This window comes from Sus scrofa, chromosome 1 (assembly GCF_054392235.1).
Source record: "Sus scrofa isolate SSC_HxYL_T2T_F1_AM1 chromosome 1, Sscrofa_HxYL_maternal_Yorkshire_Landrace_v2.0, whole genome shotgun sequence".
Classification (NCBI taxonomy): Eukaryota; Metazoa; Chordata; class Mammalia; order Artiodactyla; family Suidae; genus Sus; species Sus scrofa.
In genome coordinates, this window is record NC_139383.1 from 145,463,052 (window position 1) to 145,483,544 (window position 20,493).

At 35.2% G+C, this 20,493-nt stretch overlaps 1 protein-coding gene across 5 annotated transcripts in view; it reads left to right on the forward strand.

Annotated features, from left to right (window-relative positions):
- Positions 1–20,493, forward strand: part of AQR (aquarius intron-binding spliceosomal factor) — a 97,929-nt gene that overhangs the window by 31,035 nt on the left and 46,401 nt on the right. For all 5 annotated transcript variants that reach the window (XR_014814538.1, XR_014814534.1, XM_084975059.1 and 2 more), the window contains exons 14-19: positions 2,427–2,529; positions 5,274–5,394; positions 8,667–8,808; positions 12,549–12,727; positions 16,429–16,596; positions 17,951–18,120. Coding sequence is in view for 3 of the 5 variants with exons in the window: in XM_084975059.1 (XP_084831185.1) it covers positions 2,427–2,529; positions 5,274–5,394; positions 8,667–8,808; positions 12,549–12,727; positions 16,429–16,596; positions 17,951–18,120 (883 nt within the window). In the remaining 2 variants the exon portion in view is untranslated. The remainder of the gene's footprint in view (positions 1–2,426; positions 2,530–5,273; positions 5,395–8,666; positions 8,809–12,548; positions 12,728–16,428; positions 16,597–17,950; positions 18,121–20,493) is intronic.

The window sequence follows — 20,493 nt, forward strand, 5'->3', positions numbered from 1 at the left end:
GATACTAATGTTTTGTTTCATTTGTGTTGCAGTTATTTTCTCTTAGTTCTCATTTAACTTTTAAACTTTGTTTATGGTATATTTTGTCATTACACATATCTTACTTTTCAGTCACATCTTGGAATCGTCTTTTCTTTCTTTCTTTTTTTTTTTTCTTTTTCTGCTGCACCCACAGCATATGGATGTTTCCAGGTCAGGGACTGAATACAGGCCCAAGCTGCAACCTATGCCTCAGCTGCAGCAATGTGAGATTCTTAACCCACTTTATAGGGCTAGGGATCAAACCAGCGCCTCCACAGAGTAAGCTGTGTTGTTAATCCACTGTGCCCCAGCAGGAACTTCTCAATCTTCTTTTTAATAACAATAACAAATACTTTATTTAGAAGACCTTCTTCACCAAAAGATTACAATAATAGTATATTTTTAAAGCATTTTTGTAGGGTTTTTTTAACATTTAATTTAGCTGTATAATCTATCTGAGGAATTCAGAGAGCTCCTTTACATGCTTACAAATTACTGGGTATCTCAACTTTTTTTAATGTGGATTATAGCCATTATATTTACTGTACTAGAAATTAAAACTGAAGAAACTTTAAATAGTTATTTAAAAAATCAATTAAAATCCATTTTATATTAGCATACCTATTGTTAATGAAAAATATATTCTCCAAAATGAAGAAAGTACATAATAAGAGTAGCAGTGTTTTACATTTTTGCAAATCTCTTTATTGTCTGCATTAATTAAAGACACTTGGATTTGCAGGTCTGCTGCTGGATTCAGTGTTGTAAGGTGTTATTTTGACTAAAATAAATGAAGAAAATCCAGTCTTACACAGAGGGAAGTGTATTTTAATAGCTTTTACAAGTCATTAGGAATATTACTCTTTGATAAATATCAAAACTTAACAGTTGTAGTTTCTTAAAAGTTAGTTTCATTGTGGTATCTGAAACCATATCAAGGAAGAGTCATTGCAATGAAAGTTAATTGATTTTAAAAATGGGGAGATATAAGATATATATTTCGTGGATGAGAAGACTCAGTGAAGGTGTGAATTCTGCCCGATTGATCTATAGATATAGTTCAGTTTTAGTCAGAATCTCAGCAGGATATTTTATAGGAACTGACAGGCTTATTCTTAAACTACTATGAAAAGTTAAAGGAATTAGAATAGTCAAAACCATTTTGGAAAAGAGCAGCGTTGGAAGTTTCCACTACCTAATTTCAAGACTTACTGTAAAGTTACAGTAATCAAGACATTGTGGTTTTTAAAACAGGGTAGACATATAGATCACTGAGACAGGGTCAAGTTCAGAAATAGACCACATATGTATGTTAGTTGGTTTTTTGACTAAGCTGCGAAGGCAACTCAATGGAAAAAGGATAATTTCAACAGTGGTGCCAGAACAATCGGACATCTATATGCAAAGTATGAAACAACCCATTCCTCACATCATATACACACATTAACTCAAAGTGAATCATGGACCTAAATATCAAAATTAAAGCTTATATTTAGAAAATGTAGGGGAAAATCTTGTGATTGCACTTTGCAGAAAGATTTCTTTAGACACCAAGGCATAGTCCATTAAAGGAAAAAAAAAACTGGTAAATTGGACTTCATTAAAATTTGAAATTTCTGTTTATAAGACATTGTTAAGAGAATGAAGAAAAATCCCAAACTCGGAGAAAATATTACGTACGTATTTGATAATGCACTGGTATCCAGAAGTCTGGGATCTCAGTAATAAGAAAACAATTTAATTAAAAAATGACTGTAGATTTGAATAGATACTTCACCAAAGATGATATATAGATTTCAGTAAGCCTATAGAAAGATACCTAGCTAGCATCATTAGGCATCATTTGTAATTAGGGAAAAGCAAGTTTAAATGATAATGACATCCCTTACATTTTGCACTATCACTGTTCATGTTAAAACAGTGAAAATAAAAAACCTAAATAATGTCTTGAGATTAGTAGGAAAAAGTGCTGTCTTTGCAGACTCCCCGAAACCATCTTGGGGACCACAAGAGGTTTACAGAAGATACTTTGAGAATGCTGTACTACGGGTTTAACTTTCACTGCTGATTTCATGTATTTGTTGTTCATGTCACAGGCTTATATTTTCTAGGCAAAACTTTTTAAACAACCTATAAAACTATGTTTCAAAAATGAAGTATGTTGAGAGTTCCCACTCTGGCACAGTGGGTTCAGAAGCTGACTGCAGCAGTTTGGGTCATGGGTTCCATCCCTGGCCCTGTGCAGTGGGTGAAGGGATCCATTGTTGCCACAGTTTTGTTTTAAGTTGGAGTTGCGGTTCAGATTCAATCCCTGGCCTGAGAATTTTCCTATGTTGCGGATGTAGCCATTAAAAAAAAAAAATCAAGAACAAAATATTCTGATCTGAATATTCTTTATTCTGCAGTTCAAATACACTGCACCAGGTGGCATCATACCTCTGCTTGTTACCAACGCTTCCTAAAGCTGAAGACACAACTTTTGATAAAGAATTTCTTCTAGAATTGTTGGTAAATATTAATGCTCTTTGCATTTTACATGTGGTGTTTCCTCCTTTATGAATCATTCTTAAGGAGGTAGGTTGTACAGATAGATTTTGGGAGATGCTGAAAATTAGTAGGTAATTCCTTCTCGTTTTGTATTTATATCATCATTTGATTTTTATCACTTTTTTTCATCTCTTAGATTTCTTTTTTCAGGTCTCTTACCTCTTAAAACTGCTTTATGGCATGGATTCATTCTATGCAAATATTTATGAGCAATGTCTGCGCCAGAAACTGGATTCAGGCACAGAGATAACTGGTACCATTCCTGCCTTTCAGAGATCGCAGTTATACCTACACACACACACACACACAAGATAATACATATGTATTTGTGTCTATTTATTTTTACAGTTATTATTTAAATATAGTACCTTGAATATTAAACCATACTTGTATCACTAAAGAACTCAGGAATGTTTAGAAATAGTAAAAGTTTTCACTAAGTGGCTTAGGAATTCTAAGGAATTTCCCAATCATTTTGAGAAATGAGTATTAGTCTGAGCATTAACTCTCAAACTAAAACATTTTTGGTTTTTGGGGGGTTTTTGTTGTTGTTTGTTTTTTAGGGCTGCAGGTGTAGTGTATGGAAGTTTTCAGGCTAGGGGTTGAATCAGAGCTACAGCTGCTGGCCTACGCCACAGCCATAGCAGCATGGGATCAGAGCCTCATCTACAGCCTACACCATAGCTCATGGCAAAGCTGGATCCCTGACCCACTGAGCGAGGCCAGGGGTCGAACCCACATCCTCATGAATACTAGTAGGATTCGTTTCCACTGTGCCACAATAGGAACTCCAAGTTTTTGTTTTTGTTTTTGTTTTTGTTTTTAGTGCAGTTTTAGGTTCACAGCAAAATTGAGGGGAAGGAATATACCTTATTTTTTTAAACTTCCATAAAATATTTTACAAAGTGAATGAGTGTTTAACCATACCCCACTGTAAATATCTAAGTTGTTTGCAATTGTCACTATTACAAATAATGATACAACCTTTATACATGCCTCTTTGAGCCCGTGTGTGGACATTTAGAAGAAGTACCTAGAAGTGAAATTATTTGATTAAAGCATTTATAAAAAGATAAAAGATACAGCCTAACTATCCTGCAAAAGCTCTATATTCCCATCAACAGTGTATTAAAGTATGTCTCCTAAGCTTTTATCAGCCTTGGATGCTATGAGTTGTCCCAATCTTGTCAGTCTCATGGGTTTAAAAAAGTAACTTGTTTTAATTTTTGGTTACCTGACTGCTATAAGGTTGACTTGTCTTTTAGGTGTTTCAAACTATTTTTATACCTATACAAGCATACACTGCATAGTTGTGTATATACATTTTTTTTTTACACATACAATAATGGACATATGGTTTTGTGATATTTCAAGCTAGTACTTCTAATATAGGGTGTAAAATACAGTTCCTTGCTGTAGAGAGGAAGATGATATGCTTGTTTTGGAGTAGTAACAGGAGCAATTTGTAGCAGGTGTTTTAAGCCTGGGGACAGATGTTTAAGTACCATTTGGAGAGAAATCTTTGGGAAGGGTTTTAAATTAACTCAAGTATGGAAAATACTTTTTTACTGATATATTTACTTGCATGAAATGTATGTCTTGCCTCTCTTCTTACAAATCACTTTTCATTGTCTCTGACTGCAAGTGCTTTCTAAAAATTCCTTGTCCTATTTTCTGACAATGTAAAATCTTCTCTGGTAGGTCAGCTTTTGGAGATTAATAATAAATCCTTACTATAGAAAGAAATGAGGGTTTTTTTTTTAGGAACCTTTCTAATGGAAAATGGGTTTGAGTATAAAGTTGATCCTACCTATGCTTTTTAGGGTCTAATAGTTAAGATTTCATCCTTAAAATTTATATAATTATGTCCAAAGAAAACAGTTTTAAAAATTTATAGCACCTACAGCATTATCTTTCCTCCCCTCTCTTAAAGGATTTTCTCAGGCTTTAGAGTCTTATAATATCCAACCAAATTTTGATTAAAGAGTTGAAATATGCATGTTGTTTAGATGATACCACACAATCTTCTTTGCTAAAACAGTGCTATCTCTACTGAAAAGAATGTGACATGTTTCTCAAATATATCATTATTTTAGCACCTCTTAATTAGGTAACAAACATTTCTGTGTCCCTATGAAATTAACAATGGAGGGGGTACATAGAGATCATCAAGTCCAACTCTCAGTGTTCAAAGAAAACTGTAACAAGTTCTTAATTAAACTTACCTGGATCTTATATAGTTTTAATAAAAACCGTAATCTAGGACCTAGGGCTCCTATTTTTCCTTTACATTGGTGAATGCTCTGTGCTGTGGTTTCTAAGGTGCCCGGCACTTTGACACCATTTTACAGTGTTCCATTTCATTTTCATAAGAAACCTAGGAAGAGGATGGCATTCTAATCTGTTCTACTGAAGGGGAAACACAGACTGGGGAGGTTGAAGTAACTTGTCCAGCTTTCACATAGCTCCTAAGTAGAGGTGCTGGGAGTTGAATTCAGATCTGTCTGATTTCCAAATCTGTCACAATCAGTACTTTCGTCTTTGATTTATGGAGAAAATAGAAAGGGAGGGGGAGAATCTCTTGTTAAGTGCAACAGTAACTGAAAGACACGAAACTTCTCATTCTATGCTTATGGTGAATGTCTCCATAAATTATTTTGATTAAGAAAAAGATGCTTCTAACTCTCTAAATCTGTTTCTTTTAGGTATCTCGTCATGAACGTCGAATTTCCCAGATTCAGCAGTTGAACCAGATGCCTTTGTATCCAACTGAGAAAATCATATGGGATGAGAATATTGTTCCGACTGAGTATTATTCTGGGGAAGGTATGATAAAGAAGTACAGTATTCAGATGTGATAGGAAACTTAGTTTAGAATTCAGCATATGTAGCAGAACATACTCCTATTTGCTATATACAATAAGGTGATTTTCTGGTACCCTCAAGTTCAGTTTTGGAAGCTAGAAACTATTCAGTATTTAAAATGCTTAGGATTAACATTTTTATTAAATTTAACCATCCCCTAATAATTGTGTGTGTGTGTATTATCCTGTATAAAATATTATACATTTTAAAAGACCTAATAATACAAAAAGTATAGCCTTCATTATGTTACTGTAATAGGTTTTGTTTGGTAGTGTTTTATTTTTCAAAGCCTTTTTAGAGGCTCTTGAATTTCTTGTAGAGTCAGCTAATGACCACCAAAATAAACACATTGTCATTACTTAATATAAACCCTTAGTTTTGATCCAAAATGATGTTACCTAGTATATTCACCTACCTCTTTCAACAGATATGTTTCAAAATGTTTTCACTAATTCTCTGATGGTGATGATTTGCCACAATTTAGTATGTGCCAAAGTGCATTCTGACACATTTTGAAGGTGTATTTCAAAAAATTTTCAGGCAGTTTTCTTAACGACAGTATTGTTATTAGAAGAGATAGGGCCGTTTTAAAAACATCACCAGTATAAGTATTGGTATATTTATTTAAAAGAAAATTGTTAACTTCAGAATCATGTGCTGGAGCAATAATTCCTATAAACCCCATGCATGAAAATTGTCCTGGATTTCAGAAGTCAATCTTCGTATCTTTTCATGTTCTGACAGTGGTGAATGTATTGTTTTCTCACTTTTTTAATTTGTTCATACTAAAAGCATTTATGACCATATATGTATGAATCTAATCCTTTGACTAATCAGTCCCTAAAAGGCGAATAACACTTAAGGATATTTTGCTTTTTAATAAAAAGTTTGTGTCCTTAAAAATATAAACAGTCTCATATCTAGCTTTTGGTACTATTCAATGATGCTGGCCTGCATTTAAAACGTATTTTGCTTAGTATAAAGTGTTCCTTTTCTTTTCTTTCATCTTTTTAGGACCACACATGCGGCACATGGAGGTTCCCAGGCTAGGGGTCTCATGGGAGCTGTTGATGCCGGCCTACGCCAGAGCCACAGCAACACCAGCTCCGAGCTACATCTGCAACCTACACCACAGCTCATGGCAATGCTGGATCCTTAACCCACTGATCGAGGCCTCATGGTTCCTAGTCAGATTCACTTCCACTGCGCCACGACAGGAACTCCTGACTTGGCTAAGTCTTGAATATTTGGCCCACAAACTCAAGTTTCCGTTGACCAGGAAACTGTATTTTTGGTCCCAGTGTTCTGTGCTATGAAACAGGCAAGATCAAAGCTAATACTGCAGACTCCCTCCAACTCCAAAGCAGAGAATGTTAGTGTAAAATTGGGATAGATTTAAAAAAAAAAAAAACAAAGCAGAAGACATGTAAAGAAAGTCTTTGCAAAGTGTTGCCTTAAAAAAAAAAACAAAAAACCTTTTATTATAAAATAAACACAAGTATGGGAAGCCCCACAAAATATAGATAGCGTAACATAACACAAATTATGTTAAGGGAAATCCCATAAAGCCTTTGTAATTACCTTGTCAGCTATTCCAGAACCCTCCCATGTGCCCCTTCCTTGTTATTGCTTCCTCCCTCCACTTGAAAGCAACTATTTATTGACTGTTACAGCAATTACTGTCTCACATTTCTTCATAGTTTCATCACCCATGTGTTCATCCCTAGACATTGTAGTCAGTCTTGTACATTTTTAAATGTCTTTTACTTACAGGTACCCCTTCTATCCCTTTCTTTTCTTTCTGTTCAAGTATCTGACTTGTTTGATCTCTGTAGTTTTCCACGGTCTGTATTTTCTCTGACTCCTCACAGTACTGTTCAGCATGTCTCCTTTTCTCCTTACTTTTCCTGCATATTGCCTTGATCAGGCTAGTCGCTGTATGGCAAGATCCCTGGTGGTGGTGTATTCTTTCATCAGGAGGCCCATAATGTCTGGTTGTCTCTCTTTTTGTGATATTAGTAGCCGTCAGTGATTAATGCCTAGATTGTTGATTCATTGAAGGTTACAAAAGAGTGATGTTTTAATTTTTTTAATGAAAGTATGTCATCAAAAGAGACCCATGAACTTTTCCTCAGCTCTGGCTTGAAAGAAATTGAATTAGATTATAAGTCGGAGTTTACTAACATTAATGATATGGAATTTTTGTGCATTCATGTTTCTTGCTTTTAGGTGCATTATTTCTTTGGTAAATATGGGTAGGTATGATGAAAATAATACAATTTGCTAATAAAATGTGTTTTGGGGTTCTTCTTTTTTCAAATTTTTGGTATTTCTGCTGAGAGCATGGTTACTTACTATCCAAGGGAAATAATGTTAGTGAAGATAATGGAAAGAATATTGTTTGTTAATGTTGTCAGAGAAGGGAAGTAACTCGAGCCAACATTTTATCCTTAAAGTCTAGCAAAAAGGCAAAGGTTCAGAGCATTGAAAATCATTAAAGATGGTGTTGTGTAATGTAATATACTAATTCAGTTTCCACAGTAAATTTGATCATGGGCTATGTTTATGGTAGCATTATTTACTTTGAGATTTGTTGGATTTAAATTAAGCGGTAAAGTAAGAATTTGAAACTGTTAGGTTGTTTTTTTTTTAATGATTTTTATTTTTTTCTGTTATAGCTGGTTTGCAGTGTTCTGTCAATTTTCTACTGTACAGCAAAGTGACCCAGTCACACATACATTTATACATTCTTTTTCTCACATTATCCTCCACCTGAAACTGTTAGTTTTAAGTATCTTTAAATACTTTTAGAAGCACTGTTTGCCTATGAATCATTAGTATGCAGGTTACATGTATTAATTAAATGCATTCTTTATTCCTAACCTTTTTTTTTTTTTTTTTTTTTTGCAACACCTGTGGCATGTGGAAGTTCATGGGCCACAGATTGAATACGCGTCACAGAAGCAACCTGAGCTGCTACAGTGGCAACACCAGATCCTTAACCCACTGTACCACTAGGGAACTCCTATTCCCAATCTTAATAGATGGCATATATTAAGTTGGTTTCAGTTTCTACGTGGAAATAAAAAGACCTTATCAAATATGCTATATTTTAGACACCATTAAATTCGATTCTTACCAATCTGTGGTGCTTTTTAATATATGCGTATATATATGAAATCAGATGTTTGATTAAACAAATAAATCAAATTTGAATTTTTTTTCCTTTTCAGGTTGTCTTGCTCTTCCCAAATTGAATTTGCAGTTTTTGACTCTTCATGATTACCTCCTAAGGAACTTTAATCTCTTCCGCTTAGAATCAACTTACGAAATTAGGCAAGACATCGAGGATAGTGTCAGCAGAATGAAGCCATGGTTAGTAAATTGGTTCCACTTGCAATGAATAGATGCAAATAGGATTGACATACTTCTGTCAGAAACTTCACGGGTGTATCTAGAAATAATATATGTGGTATAAAGAGGCCCTTTAAGAGATAAGATATTTACTCTTTGAAAAATTCTTTAATATGAGTTAGATATATGCAGAGTGTTAAAATAGAAAATATGTATCTGGGTACTAGAAAGTGGGGCTGAGGGTAAGGGAAGAGGGGTCGTTGTTCTGTGGGGTGGGGTGGGAGGGAGAAATGTAGCAGGGAGTAGGTTGGGCATTAGTAGAAGGGTAAAGAGGGAAGAGTGTGGCTGTCCAGTAGACCTGTGTGAGGGCAAGGCAGTTTCAGTCCTGGGAGCAGCTTATGATAAAGGGGTACTCTTTTACCCCAACTGCCCTTGTGGCTGTCACCACCAGTCTCAGTCAGCCTCTCTAAAGGACCTGGCAGGAGATGAGGGGCATAGTTGAACATCGCACAGAGAGGAACATTAGAAGAACTGGCCGTCCATCTGTAGATTGCCTAGATTGCCTCGAAGAGACTAAATCATGAGCATTTACTTTTAAGGCTTGTTGAGTAGGTTTTGTTATTTGGGGAACTTTTAAACTCTCTGCCTGCCAATTTATGTTTGGAACTCCTTCGGCTAAGAAAAGACTCTCACGTTGTTGTAGGCAGCTCTGCATCATAAGATTTGTGAAGGTTTGGGAGTTCCCATCGTGGCGCAGTGGTTAACAAATCTGACTAGGAACCATGAGATTGCGGGTTCGATCCCTCAGTGGGTTAAAGGATCCGGCGTTGCCGTGAGCTGCGGTGTGGGTCTCAGACGCGGCTCTGATCCCTCGTTGCTGTGGCTCTGGCGTAGGCTGGTGGCTACAGCTCCGATTAGACCCCTAGCCTGGGAACCTCCATATGCCTCAGGAGCAGCTCAAGAAAAGGCAAAAAGACAAAAAAAAAGATCTGTGAAGGTTTATGCTTTTTAGATATGACTGACTTTGGGTAAATGCCCATCATTCACTCTTTCATTCTAAGTATGAAATTAGTAGACATAAGTTATATGTGACAAGTGACTATAAATGAGTAAAATAATTCTGTAAAATTATTTTACATTATTGTCACACCATACATACATATGTACTTGTACTGCATTCTGTGTGAAAAGCTTAATGTATTTTGAGTGTGAACAGATTCAGGTGCCTTCCAGGCTTCTCTCCTTACTAATTACAGAGAGCTACATGGACATTGTGATTATGATCTGTTTTTTTCACTTCCATATTTTATTTCATACAGAGTTCTATTTTTTTAATTAATTATTATGTGAAAAGTTATTCTGGGTGAGACTGTAAAACACAACATAAAGTATTTTTGACTTAATAATCAGTTGAGTCAGTAGGCAGGCCAGCCCTGTGGAATTTGTATACCCACTGGCTGATCATCCCTGCCCACAGCTTTGCTAAAATTATTGCCCATTGTTTGGGCCCCGGGGGAGTGCTTGATCAGAAAGCTGCCTTACAATTTATGGTTACCTTGCATTTATATGCTCCGATTCTGGACCTAATTTTGGTCATTTTGCAAAGTAGGGACTTAGTAACTAGGAATTCATCAAATAGGATTCACTTATATTATAGTTAAATGCCAGATGAAGCAATAATAATTAGAGTTCTATGGTTTATTAATAAAGTAAATTTTTTTAACTTATATTATTTTCTGATAGGGGAAGAAAATACTACTTTTTGGAGATAATAAATTTTTTCTTACTTTTCAGAGTTTCCTTGGTGTCTGAGCAGGTTAAGGATTTAACGTTGTCATGGCTGTGGCTTACGTTGCAGCTGTGGCAGGGGTTCCATCCCTGGCCTGGAACTTCTTCATGTTGTGGGCGTAGCCAAAAAAAAAAAAGCCTAACTTTTCATTCCTAATTGCCTGTCATTGAAAACTATTAAAAGTAATGAGATCTAAAAGGAGTGTGGCTTTGATTCACATCTTGAAGCTGGAAAAGTAGCAGAGGCATTTTTACCCATTGCATAGTTCTAATGTTTTCAGGCTGCTGAAACTGCTGAGCAGTATAAGAGAGGATGTGCGTATGAGGGTCAGAAATCTAACGGTACAGAGTATTAGTGGGCCTATATATATACTTATAGAATTTAATATGAATAACAGATTTTTTAATCATTTGAAACACAAAACAAAAAGGAAACAGAATTATCTTATGATCTTAAGATAAAAATTATGTTATTGATGTTCAGAATGATATGCTCGCCAATTTCCTCCTCCTTTTCCTCCCCTCTGCCGACCCTTAGCAGACCTAAAATTTACATGTAAATACAAAGAGATGAGGATGGCCAAAATAATGTTGAAAATGAAGAACAAAATTGGAGGACTTATATTCCCAGATTTTAAAACTTAACTTTAAAGCTGCAGTAATCAAAGGAGTGTTTTATTAGCTTGTGAACGGAAATATAGATCAACGCAATAGAGAGAAAGTCCAGAAATAACCCCTGATATTTATGATCAGTTGGCTTTTGACAGAGGTTCCACAGCACTTCAATGGGGAAAATAATGAAAATGATGTTCTTAACACTTGGTATCAAGATAATTGGATATCCGTATGCAAATAATAAACTTTGACCTTTACCTCACACCGTACACTAAAATTAACTCAAAATGGATCATTGACCTTAAAAAAAAAAAAGAAAGAAATCTAGACTTAGTAAGGCCTCATGTTGCAGATAGATTTTATAAACAGGGAAAAGAGTAGATTGGTTGCTTGAGAATAGGAACAGGGGTTGACTGCAAGTGGATGAGAGGGATCTTTTCAAACTATGATGAAAATGTTTGAAATTGGATTGTGGTGATGGATGCACAACTTAAAGTTTTTGAACGGTATATTTACAATGAATGAATTTAATGGTCTGTCAACTGTATTGTAGTAAAGTTGTAAAAATGGGAGAGGTGATAGAAAGTTATTACAAAAGCTTTTTTAGACATAGGGTAATGCCTTTTAAAAATTGTTTTAGCACTTAACCAAGTCATCTGATTGCAGAACTTTTAAATTAGTTTTACTCTTAGATGTTATAAAGTGTTACAATTTTTTGTTATTTACAAAAGCCTTTGCTTAGAATATAGTTTATCTATGTGAGCATGTCATTTTTGACAGTACTTTACAATTTTGAAGTATTGTTGTAGTTGTTATGTTACAGACTTCCCAAATATGCTATTTAATACAAAAGCTAAACCACCAATATAAGAAGGAAGAATGCCCCTAATCATGGCAGCATATTTTTGGAGATTTAAATATTATGCCCTAAAGAAAGCATTTGCATTGATACTATCATTTGCTTTTTTAAAAATTTTTTAAATTCTAGCTTATTCCAAAATATTTTTACAACAGCTTACATAAATACTTATAATACATAGGGTAAAATTAAACAGTTGAGACTGTCTTGATAAAGAGGGGGAAGTTAAGAATATAAAATAAAACTGTGCTGGATTATTTCATTCTTTGACAAAATGGCTCAGCTCTTACATACATGGAGTTATCTATTTTTCTGGGAATGTATGAGGGATATTTCTCTACTTCCCTTTCTTTTCTGGACCATGTTGTCCTGTTTCATCCTCTTATTAGGGCTTAAGTACTAGCTAAACATGTATTCTTAGTTACTACTGTAACTTGTCCAAAAGTTGGGGAAAAGTTATTTTTTTGTTTGAGTAATCATCCATTTTTTTGATTTCCAGGCAGTCTGAATATGGTGGTGTAGTATTTGGTGGTTGGGCACGAATGGCCCAGCCCATTGTGGCTTTTACTGTGGTTGAGGTTGCAAAACCCAACATAGGTGAAAACTGGCCAACCCGAGTTCGTGCAGATGTTACCATCAACCTGAATGTCAGAGATCACATCAAAGATGAATGGGAAGGTAATTTTAAATTTCAAGAAGTGGTTACCTTTTGCCTTTTTAATTTATAGACTTGCACTTAGAGCATTAGCAAAGCAGTCTTCCTAAGTACTATCCCTTTGAACTTATTAAATGTTATGTTTAAAATCTGGCTTAAAAAATGACAATTGAAGTTCCCATCGTGGCTCAGTGGTTAAAGAACCCAACTAGTAACCATGAGGTTGCAGGTTCGATCCCTGGCCTCGTTCAACGGGTTAAGGATCCGGCATTGCCGTGAGCTGTGGTATAGGTCACAGATGTGGCTCAGATCTTGCATTTCCGTGGCTCTCGCATAGGCTGGCGGCTACAGCTCCGATTCGACCCCTAGCCTGGGAACCTCCATATGCCTCTGGTGCAGCCCTCAAAAGACTAAAAATAAAAGTAAAGAATACTCTGTCTCCTAATTTAGGAAAAAAAAAAAAAAAAAAAGACATTTGATTTATAATTATTACTAGTAAAAAATACCAGGAATCATACAAGAATAATCAAATACCTTAGTACTTTTATTAAAAGCATGAAGAGTTCCCGTCATGACGCAGTGGTTAATGAATCCAACTAGGAACCACGAGGTTGCAGGTTCGATCCCTGGCCTTGCTCAGTGGCTTAAGGATCTGGCATTGCCATGAGCTGTGGTGTAGGTCACAGACGCGGCTCGGATCTGGCGTTGCTGTGGCTGTGGCGTAGGCTGACGGCTATAGCTCCAATTAGACCCCTAGCCTGGGAATCTCCATGTGCCGTGGGAAGTGGCCCTAGAAAAGGCAAAAAGACAAAAATAAAATAAAATAAAAACATGAAAAAGCATTCCTATCAAAGTGTTTTGAAAGTTGCAGTTGGAGGACATTTTAAATCTTAAAACTCAGGAAGAAAGTGTTTATGCATTTATAGGATCAATATAAAAAGAATAAAGTACTTGTGTTCACTAAAAAAGGGGACAGACCTACATATAACTTGCACACTTGCAAAGCAAGTGAGGAAAATTGGTATCTTTTAAAGATAAAAGCAACCAAAGTAGAATAGGGATGCATACAGTTTGTGGAAAATAAAGATACAAAATCAAAATTAGACAAACTCAGAAGGACATTAGAGGTAGTTAATACAGCACCCCAGAAAGAAATAATAGTTTATTTGTACCAAAAAGAGGAAGTTTATTTGTACCAAAGAGAGAAAGTCAGATGAAAATATCAGTGAAATCAAATGTAGTCAAGAATAAATAATAAATACAGGGAAATTAAATGAGCTTATTTTCTCTGTTCTTACTTAAACAAGAGTTTAGGGATGGGAGTTCAGTGTCACAATTAATTTTACTTAGAAGCGTGCATGTTCAAAGTTACTAAGCCAAATGAAGTTAAAATGTCTATAACACCTGTGCTAGAAATAGCATGTAGAACTGATTTTGAGTTGGCACAGTTATATTTTTCTCCCAGCTGTTTATGAGAATACTTGCTGCCCTGTTGTGAGAAACAGGAGCTGGTAGATTTTATCTCCTTCTGTTTTCTTGGCATGCCAGAAGGAAAAGGATAGTCCCTTAATGGATCAATTTTCAGAAATTATTGCTCTCAATATAGCTGTTATAACCATAGTAGCTATGTGATATATTTATCAAAAATTCTGAAGGAATCCAGCAACAAAGCTGGCTACATGTTTAACAAATGGCCACCATAGCGGGTATAGCTTTTGACAGATTGTTTTTGTGACTCCTGTGTCCTTCAAAATTGTTCCAATCAGGTGGAATAATATGTAACTTTATTATTGTTAAATCTTAAAAAAGACATTAAGTTGCTGAAGAAGGTCTTATATGTATTGCCCCTTGGAGTTTAAGGAGGTATTAAACTTTATTTTACATGATGGGTCATAACCTGGAGTAACTTATTGGCTGGCCCTAGAAGTAGTGATGACTAGAAATAAAACTTGAAAAAATAAAAAAAAAAAAAACTTTTATGGAAATGTATAAATGACAGATGACAAACCTCCATTATGGAAAAGAAAGTTGCATTACCCAGAGTTGCTTACCTCCATTACTTTGGAGACTGCTAATCAGAAAACCATCAAGTAGTCTTTTTTTTTTTTTTTTCCTTAAACATGGTAGATGAGAAATAGAATGGGTAAATTTTGATGGACAGGGATAGAGAACAGTAGGATATTGTGTGACAAGTAATCCATTGGGGCATGATGGGAAGAAAAGTGTGTTCTGGGAGGCCAGAGCCAAAATTCAGCCCCCCTTTTGGATCCCAGATAGAGTAACCAAATAAAAAATGAGAGGGAGGTTCTGTAAACAGTAGCAAATATTGTCCTATAAAAATAGAAGAGTTTTGAAGAGTTTAAGATGAGTACTTTCTTGTCCCTTTAAGAACGTGTGAAACTCAGGTGCTTATCTCCTCCATTACCCTATTTAAAATAAAAGAAGCAGCATTAATGAAACAAATGTTAGCTCCTGCTCTCGAGGCACAGCCAGAATGGAGTAAATATGGATGGTTGAAAGGACAATTGAGCTTAGGGTAATATAGGTATTTTTAATGTGGATCCAAGACATCCCACAGTATCCCTCTGTGATACCAAAAAGTGACATGGGTAGGGACTAAATTACTTTTCAGGGCCATTCCTTTGGCTCTAAGACTTAGAAATTTTAATGCATTATACAGATCAGAAGTCATAAAGGAAGTTCAGCTCACAAAGTAGATCATTTACCCTTAGTTTTCATTCCTCTCTTGCTTATTAGCATAGAATTTGTTGGGAAACAAACAATCAATTCATTATTTTTTATTACTTTTAGCGACTTGAACCCCATTCCATATTGAAACAAACCAGAATGGTGCTAATACCATTAGCCCCACACTCACACGGCTAATTTCATTTAGTTATGTCTCTTGTTACCAAGGTTATCAGCAAGCAAATTGTTTAAACTTGCATTTATACTATACAATTACTAACAAAAATGAGTTGGGGAAAAATGAACATTAAGTGGGATAACATTACATGCTGTATGGTCTCATTTTATGTCCCTTACCTTCCAGTGTGTCTACTTTTAAGAGAGCTGGGAATCCATTTCAACCCATTATTTGACCTAATGACTGAAAATTGTGAATTTTGGCATAAATTTCCTATCCCTTGACATTCACTTTTTAAAATGTCAGTATTTGCCAACTGCAACTATATGTATTCAGCTGTCTTCTTAAGATGCTATCTGTAAATAATGTTTTTATGCCTTGATGAATTATTCTAGAGTTGACCTCTTCTGATGAAATACAGTTAGACTGTTTTGAAATGACACTGATGGACAGTTTTTAAACTGATGTTAGAAATTTGCTAAATAGGATATAGATGGATTATATGCCAAGCATATTTTTGGTTACTTATTAAGAATGTTAAAAATAAGAGTGATGATGAGCATCCAGTTTTGGAGCTGTAGCATGATCTGGAGGATTTAGTAAGTATTCATGGCATAAAAGTTTCTAATTTTAATGTAAAGAGAAATTTTCATTGAATTATTGCTATCAAACTTTGACTAATAAAGATTATAGGAAAACCTGTAGTTGTATTATAAAGCAAGTATAATCATTGATAACATCTGATATTTTAAATGTTTTTAATATCTCATTTCCGAAGATAGGAGGATGAGAATTTGCCAACAGAAGACTGAAAGCAACCTCATTCTAAGAAGTGAAAATGTCTTTGTGTTTTACTAGGACTCCGGAAGCATGATGTATGCTTTTTAATTACTGTGCGCCCCACAAAACCTTATGGTACCAAGTTTGACCGGAGGAGACCTTTTATTGAGCAGGTTGGCCTGGTTTATGTCAGAGGCTGTGAAATCCAGGGCATGCTGGATGATAAAGGGCGTGTCATTGAAGACGGTATGGTGATCTATATTTTTGAAAGTGTGTGTACATAATGATAAATTTCCTTGCCTTTTTTCCTTTTTGTGCCCTGGGTAAATTTTTTTAGTTTTATATACTGCATTGACAGAAAGGTTTACATATAAAAGTGTGTAGGGTACCTACTACCTAGTTTCAAAAATAAATAACATGGTTTCTAAACTTCCGTATTAGATATTGGACAGGCTCTAGTGAAACTGCCTATGTTTAAAACTTTTCCATTCATACTTTACAGTACTGCTTTTAAAAATCTTGAAATATCTCTTACTGTTGTTCAAGGATATATATTCTCAACTTTTCCTTTTTAAGTTTTATTGATTTGATTCATGATATTGATTTCAGTGATTCTCAATTGAAAACAACCCTACCCTCTGTTTTAAAATACATGGTGATATTTATGCTGTCATATGACTGGGGTAGAGGAAGGGGATGGTGAGCTCTTGGTGTTTGATGGATGTGGGCCAAGGATGCTAAGCACCTAAGCAGAACTCTCTCCTAGAAGGAATTGTCCTGTCCACAGTGCCAGCATTATTCCATTTAGAAACACTTTCTAACAAAGTTGGTTAGCAGTTTGATTTCTTAGGCTTAACTGTTTTTGGAAATTCTTTTTTCGTCCTTTATTGGTAATACTTACTATTAAATTATAACTGCATCTATGTCCAGTTCTTATTTTACACTTCGTGAGAATTCTCTCAGAACTTAAATCAGCTTCTATCTGTGATTTTACAAATCAAATCATTGATAAGGTGTTAAAATTAGGCTACACTTATCACTAGAATAAAAAAAATAGGAAAAGAGAATGGAGAACAGGTAGAATAACCATAAGACCACATAATGGGACTAGAGTTGAAGGTTTGAGACCCAAAAAATGAGGGTACAGGAGCAAGAAAAAGCCTCTAAGCTTTCAGCCACTAGTATATGCAGTTTCCTGTTATCCTCACCATATTAAGTATGGAATATGGAAGGACAAAAAGAATGGCTGAGTCCTTACTCTTTGTAAAGCAGTAGTAGGAGCTATGAGTAACTGACACAAGTAAAATTCTTTGACTTCTAAGGCTCCTGTTCCAGTTGAGGGGATCCACAAATCATTGCACTTCATGGCATTGCATCATAAACATCTCGTATCTGTTCTAGGAAGAAGTGATAAGTATTTAGAGGAGAAAATATTTTCAGCTAAGAATTCACAGTGGATGACAGGAAGACATTCTAGTGGGTGGAATGGCTAGAGTTAAGTCTGGACACTCTATCATTTCTAGAAAAGGAATACTACTAACTTACTTTGATATTTAAAAATTAATGTATTTCATTTAACATACTTAAAACATATTTCTAGGACCTGAGCCCAGACCCAATCTTAGAGGAGAATCAAGGACATTTAGAGTGTTTTTGGATCCAAACCAGTATCAACAAGATATGACCAATACTATACAAAATGGAGCAGAAGATGTGTATGAAACTTTCAATATAATAATGAGGAGGAAACCAAAGGAAAATAACTTTAAGGTAATTTTGTGTTTATACTTATTAGTGGAAAAAAGGAAGACTAGAGGGTTTTACTTTTATAATAACTTTATGGAGAGTAGTTTTAGTCAAGGAAGAATTTGAAATTATTGTTTGAAACTATATTGTAAAACTTAAACATGGAGCAATTCAACCATTTGATAACACTAGCTTTTGCACAAGTGCCTTTCTCTTCTTTGTCCTCCTCTAAGCAGTGCTTCTTATATATTATCAATTTATTACCTTTTTTAACCCATTTTTGTGATTTAAAAAAAAAAGACTCACACATAAAGGCTTTTATTATTCATCTCACCCTGTTGCTAGAGACGGAACGGTAGAAGTTTTCTTCATTTCTCTGTCTCACCTTTCACATCCAATCCATCAGTCTGATTAGCTCACCACCTGTATTGATGCCATGCTCAGGACACCTTCATCTCTCACATCTCTGCTTTCACTTTCACTGTTGTCCACATAGTGCTGAATGTGAATTGTACCTTGATATCCCTGCTCACGCTCTGTAACAGTCTCCTATCACAGTAGAAAGTTGTGACCATAATCCAAAAATCCCTTTATCATCTGTCCTCTGGCTGCCTCTCCAACATCATTTGTCATCTGTCCTCTGGCTGCCTCTCCAACATCATTTCCTAACACTTTTTCCTTTTTCCTCCATACCAGTCATACTGACCTTTTTGCTTCTGTTTAATAACCCAAGCGTGTGTACATGGTGTTTCTGCTACCTACTCAGTTAGGTATCTAGATGGTTTGTTCTCACTTTACGTGGGCAACTCTGTTTAAATGTCACTTCCCATGAGAAGTCCTGTCTGACAACCTTATCTGAAGTAGCATCTCCCTTTCTCATCATTCTTTATCTAGTTACCTTTCTTTTTCCTCACAGCTTTTATTATACCTGATGATTATTTGTTATTTATCTGACTTTAAAAGGACTTTATATTTGTTATTTCTCTGGCATTAGAATTAAATTTGTGAAGGTGGGGCCTCTGTTTTGTCTGTCTCTCTTTTTTCTCAGTAATGAATAAATTTCACTTAGTTCACTAAAAAAAATAGTTCCTTTCTTAAATTCATTTCTCTTGCCTTTTTATTCAATGCCCCTTGTGTGTCTGGTATTGTGCTAAGTTAATATAGAGCTAGTAAAGGTGAGTAAGACACCGCTTACACCTTTAGGGAGCTTAGACTACTAAGAAGCAAAGTTGGAAATATAAACAAGTAACAACTGTGAAAGATTAGAAGGTACCAAAAGCCATAAGAAAGATACATGGAAGTTCAAAAGAGGCTTTGGGGTTCTGACTCGAGAAAGAGGGGGAATGATGAACTTGCCTGTGTTTGGAAAAGGAAGAACACTCTTTAAGTATCTTTGGTATTTTACTATTTAGTTGGGCAGCATCCCTCATCTGCTTCCTTTTCTTTTTCTGTTAGTGCAACTTGTCTTCATCTGGATACTTTACCTCTTGCCTAAGTAATTGCATTAAATAGCAACTGTCTCTACCCCTGTTTCCCTCATAGTTAGTCACCTATTTTATATACACTTCCACGAATCATTTCGTTCTGCTTATCAAAACATTTCTGTGACTTTACATTAATGATGAAATAAAGCTTTCTCACACATGTTTTACTCAAGCTAAACTGAAATGCCACTTTTTCCTTGAAACCCTTCCTAATGTCAAAAGCCTCCCCTACATCCATTTCTCACTCACCTTGAGCTGTTTTCCAGTTGTACTTGTAATATTCTTTACTATTTGCCATATTCTGCTCTTCGTATCTTTGTTAAGGACATGGTTTATCTCCCTACCAGAGTCGTAGTTACCTTAGGAAGTAGAGCCCTCATCTTATCCACGATTACATGAACATACTTATCTGTCCATCTATCCATTTTCCTGTCCCATTGCTAAGCTGTTGTAGATCCCTGCTCTCATTGGAAATTGTATTCTGATGGGGATTAGACAAATGCTAAGCAAGTAACCAAGTATGCAGTTAGGAGAATGATAGGTAGAAGTAAGCCCAAGAAAATAAAACAAGTCAATACAAGTGTGATTAACATACATTATCCTGTTATTTTGTTATCCTGTTAAATGTTTAGCATTTATGATATAAATATGGTTGGTTTGGTTATTTTATTCTTTAAAATTAATAGCATAGTCTTCTCATTTCCAGATGTGGGATAGATCACTTCATCAAAATAATTATTGGAAAGTCTAAAATTTGCCTTGGTTCTTAGTAATAACTTTTCACAATGTATATATTAACTACTATAATGACTTTTTGTTGTAGTCCTAATTCTTTTGTTCTGAAATTTTGACATTTCATTTTTATCATTATTCACTTTATTTTTTATTTCTTATTTCTAACAATGCTAATTAT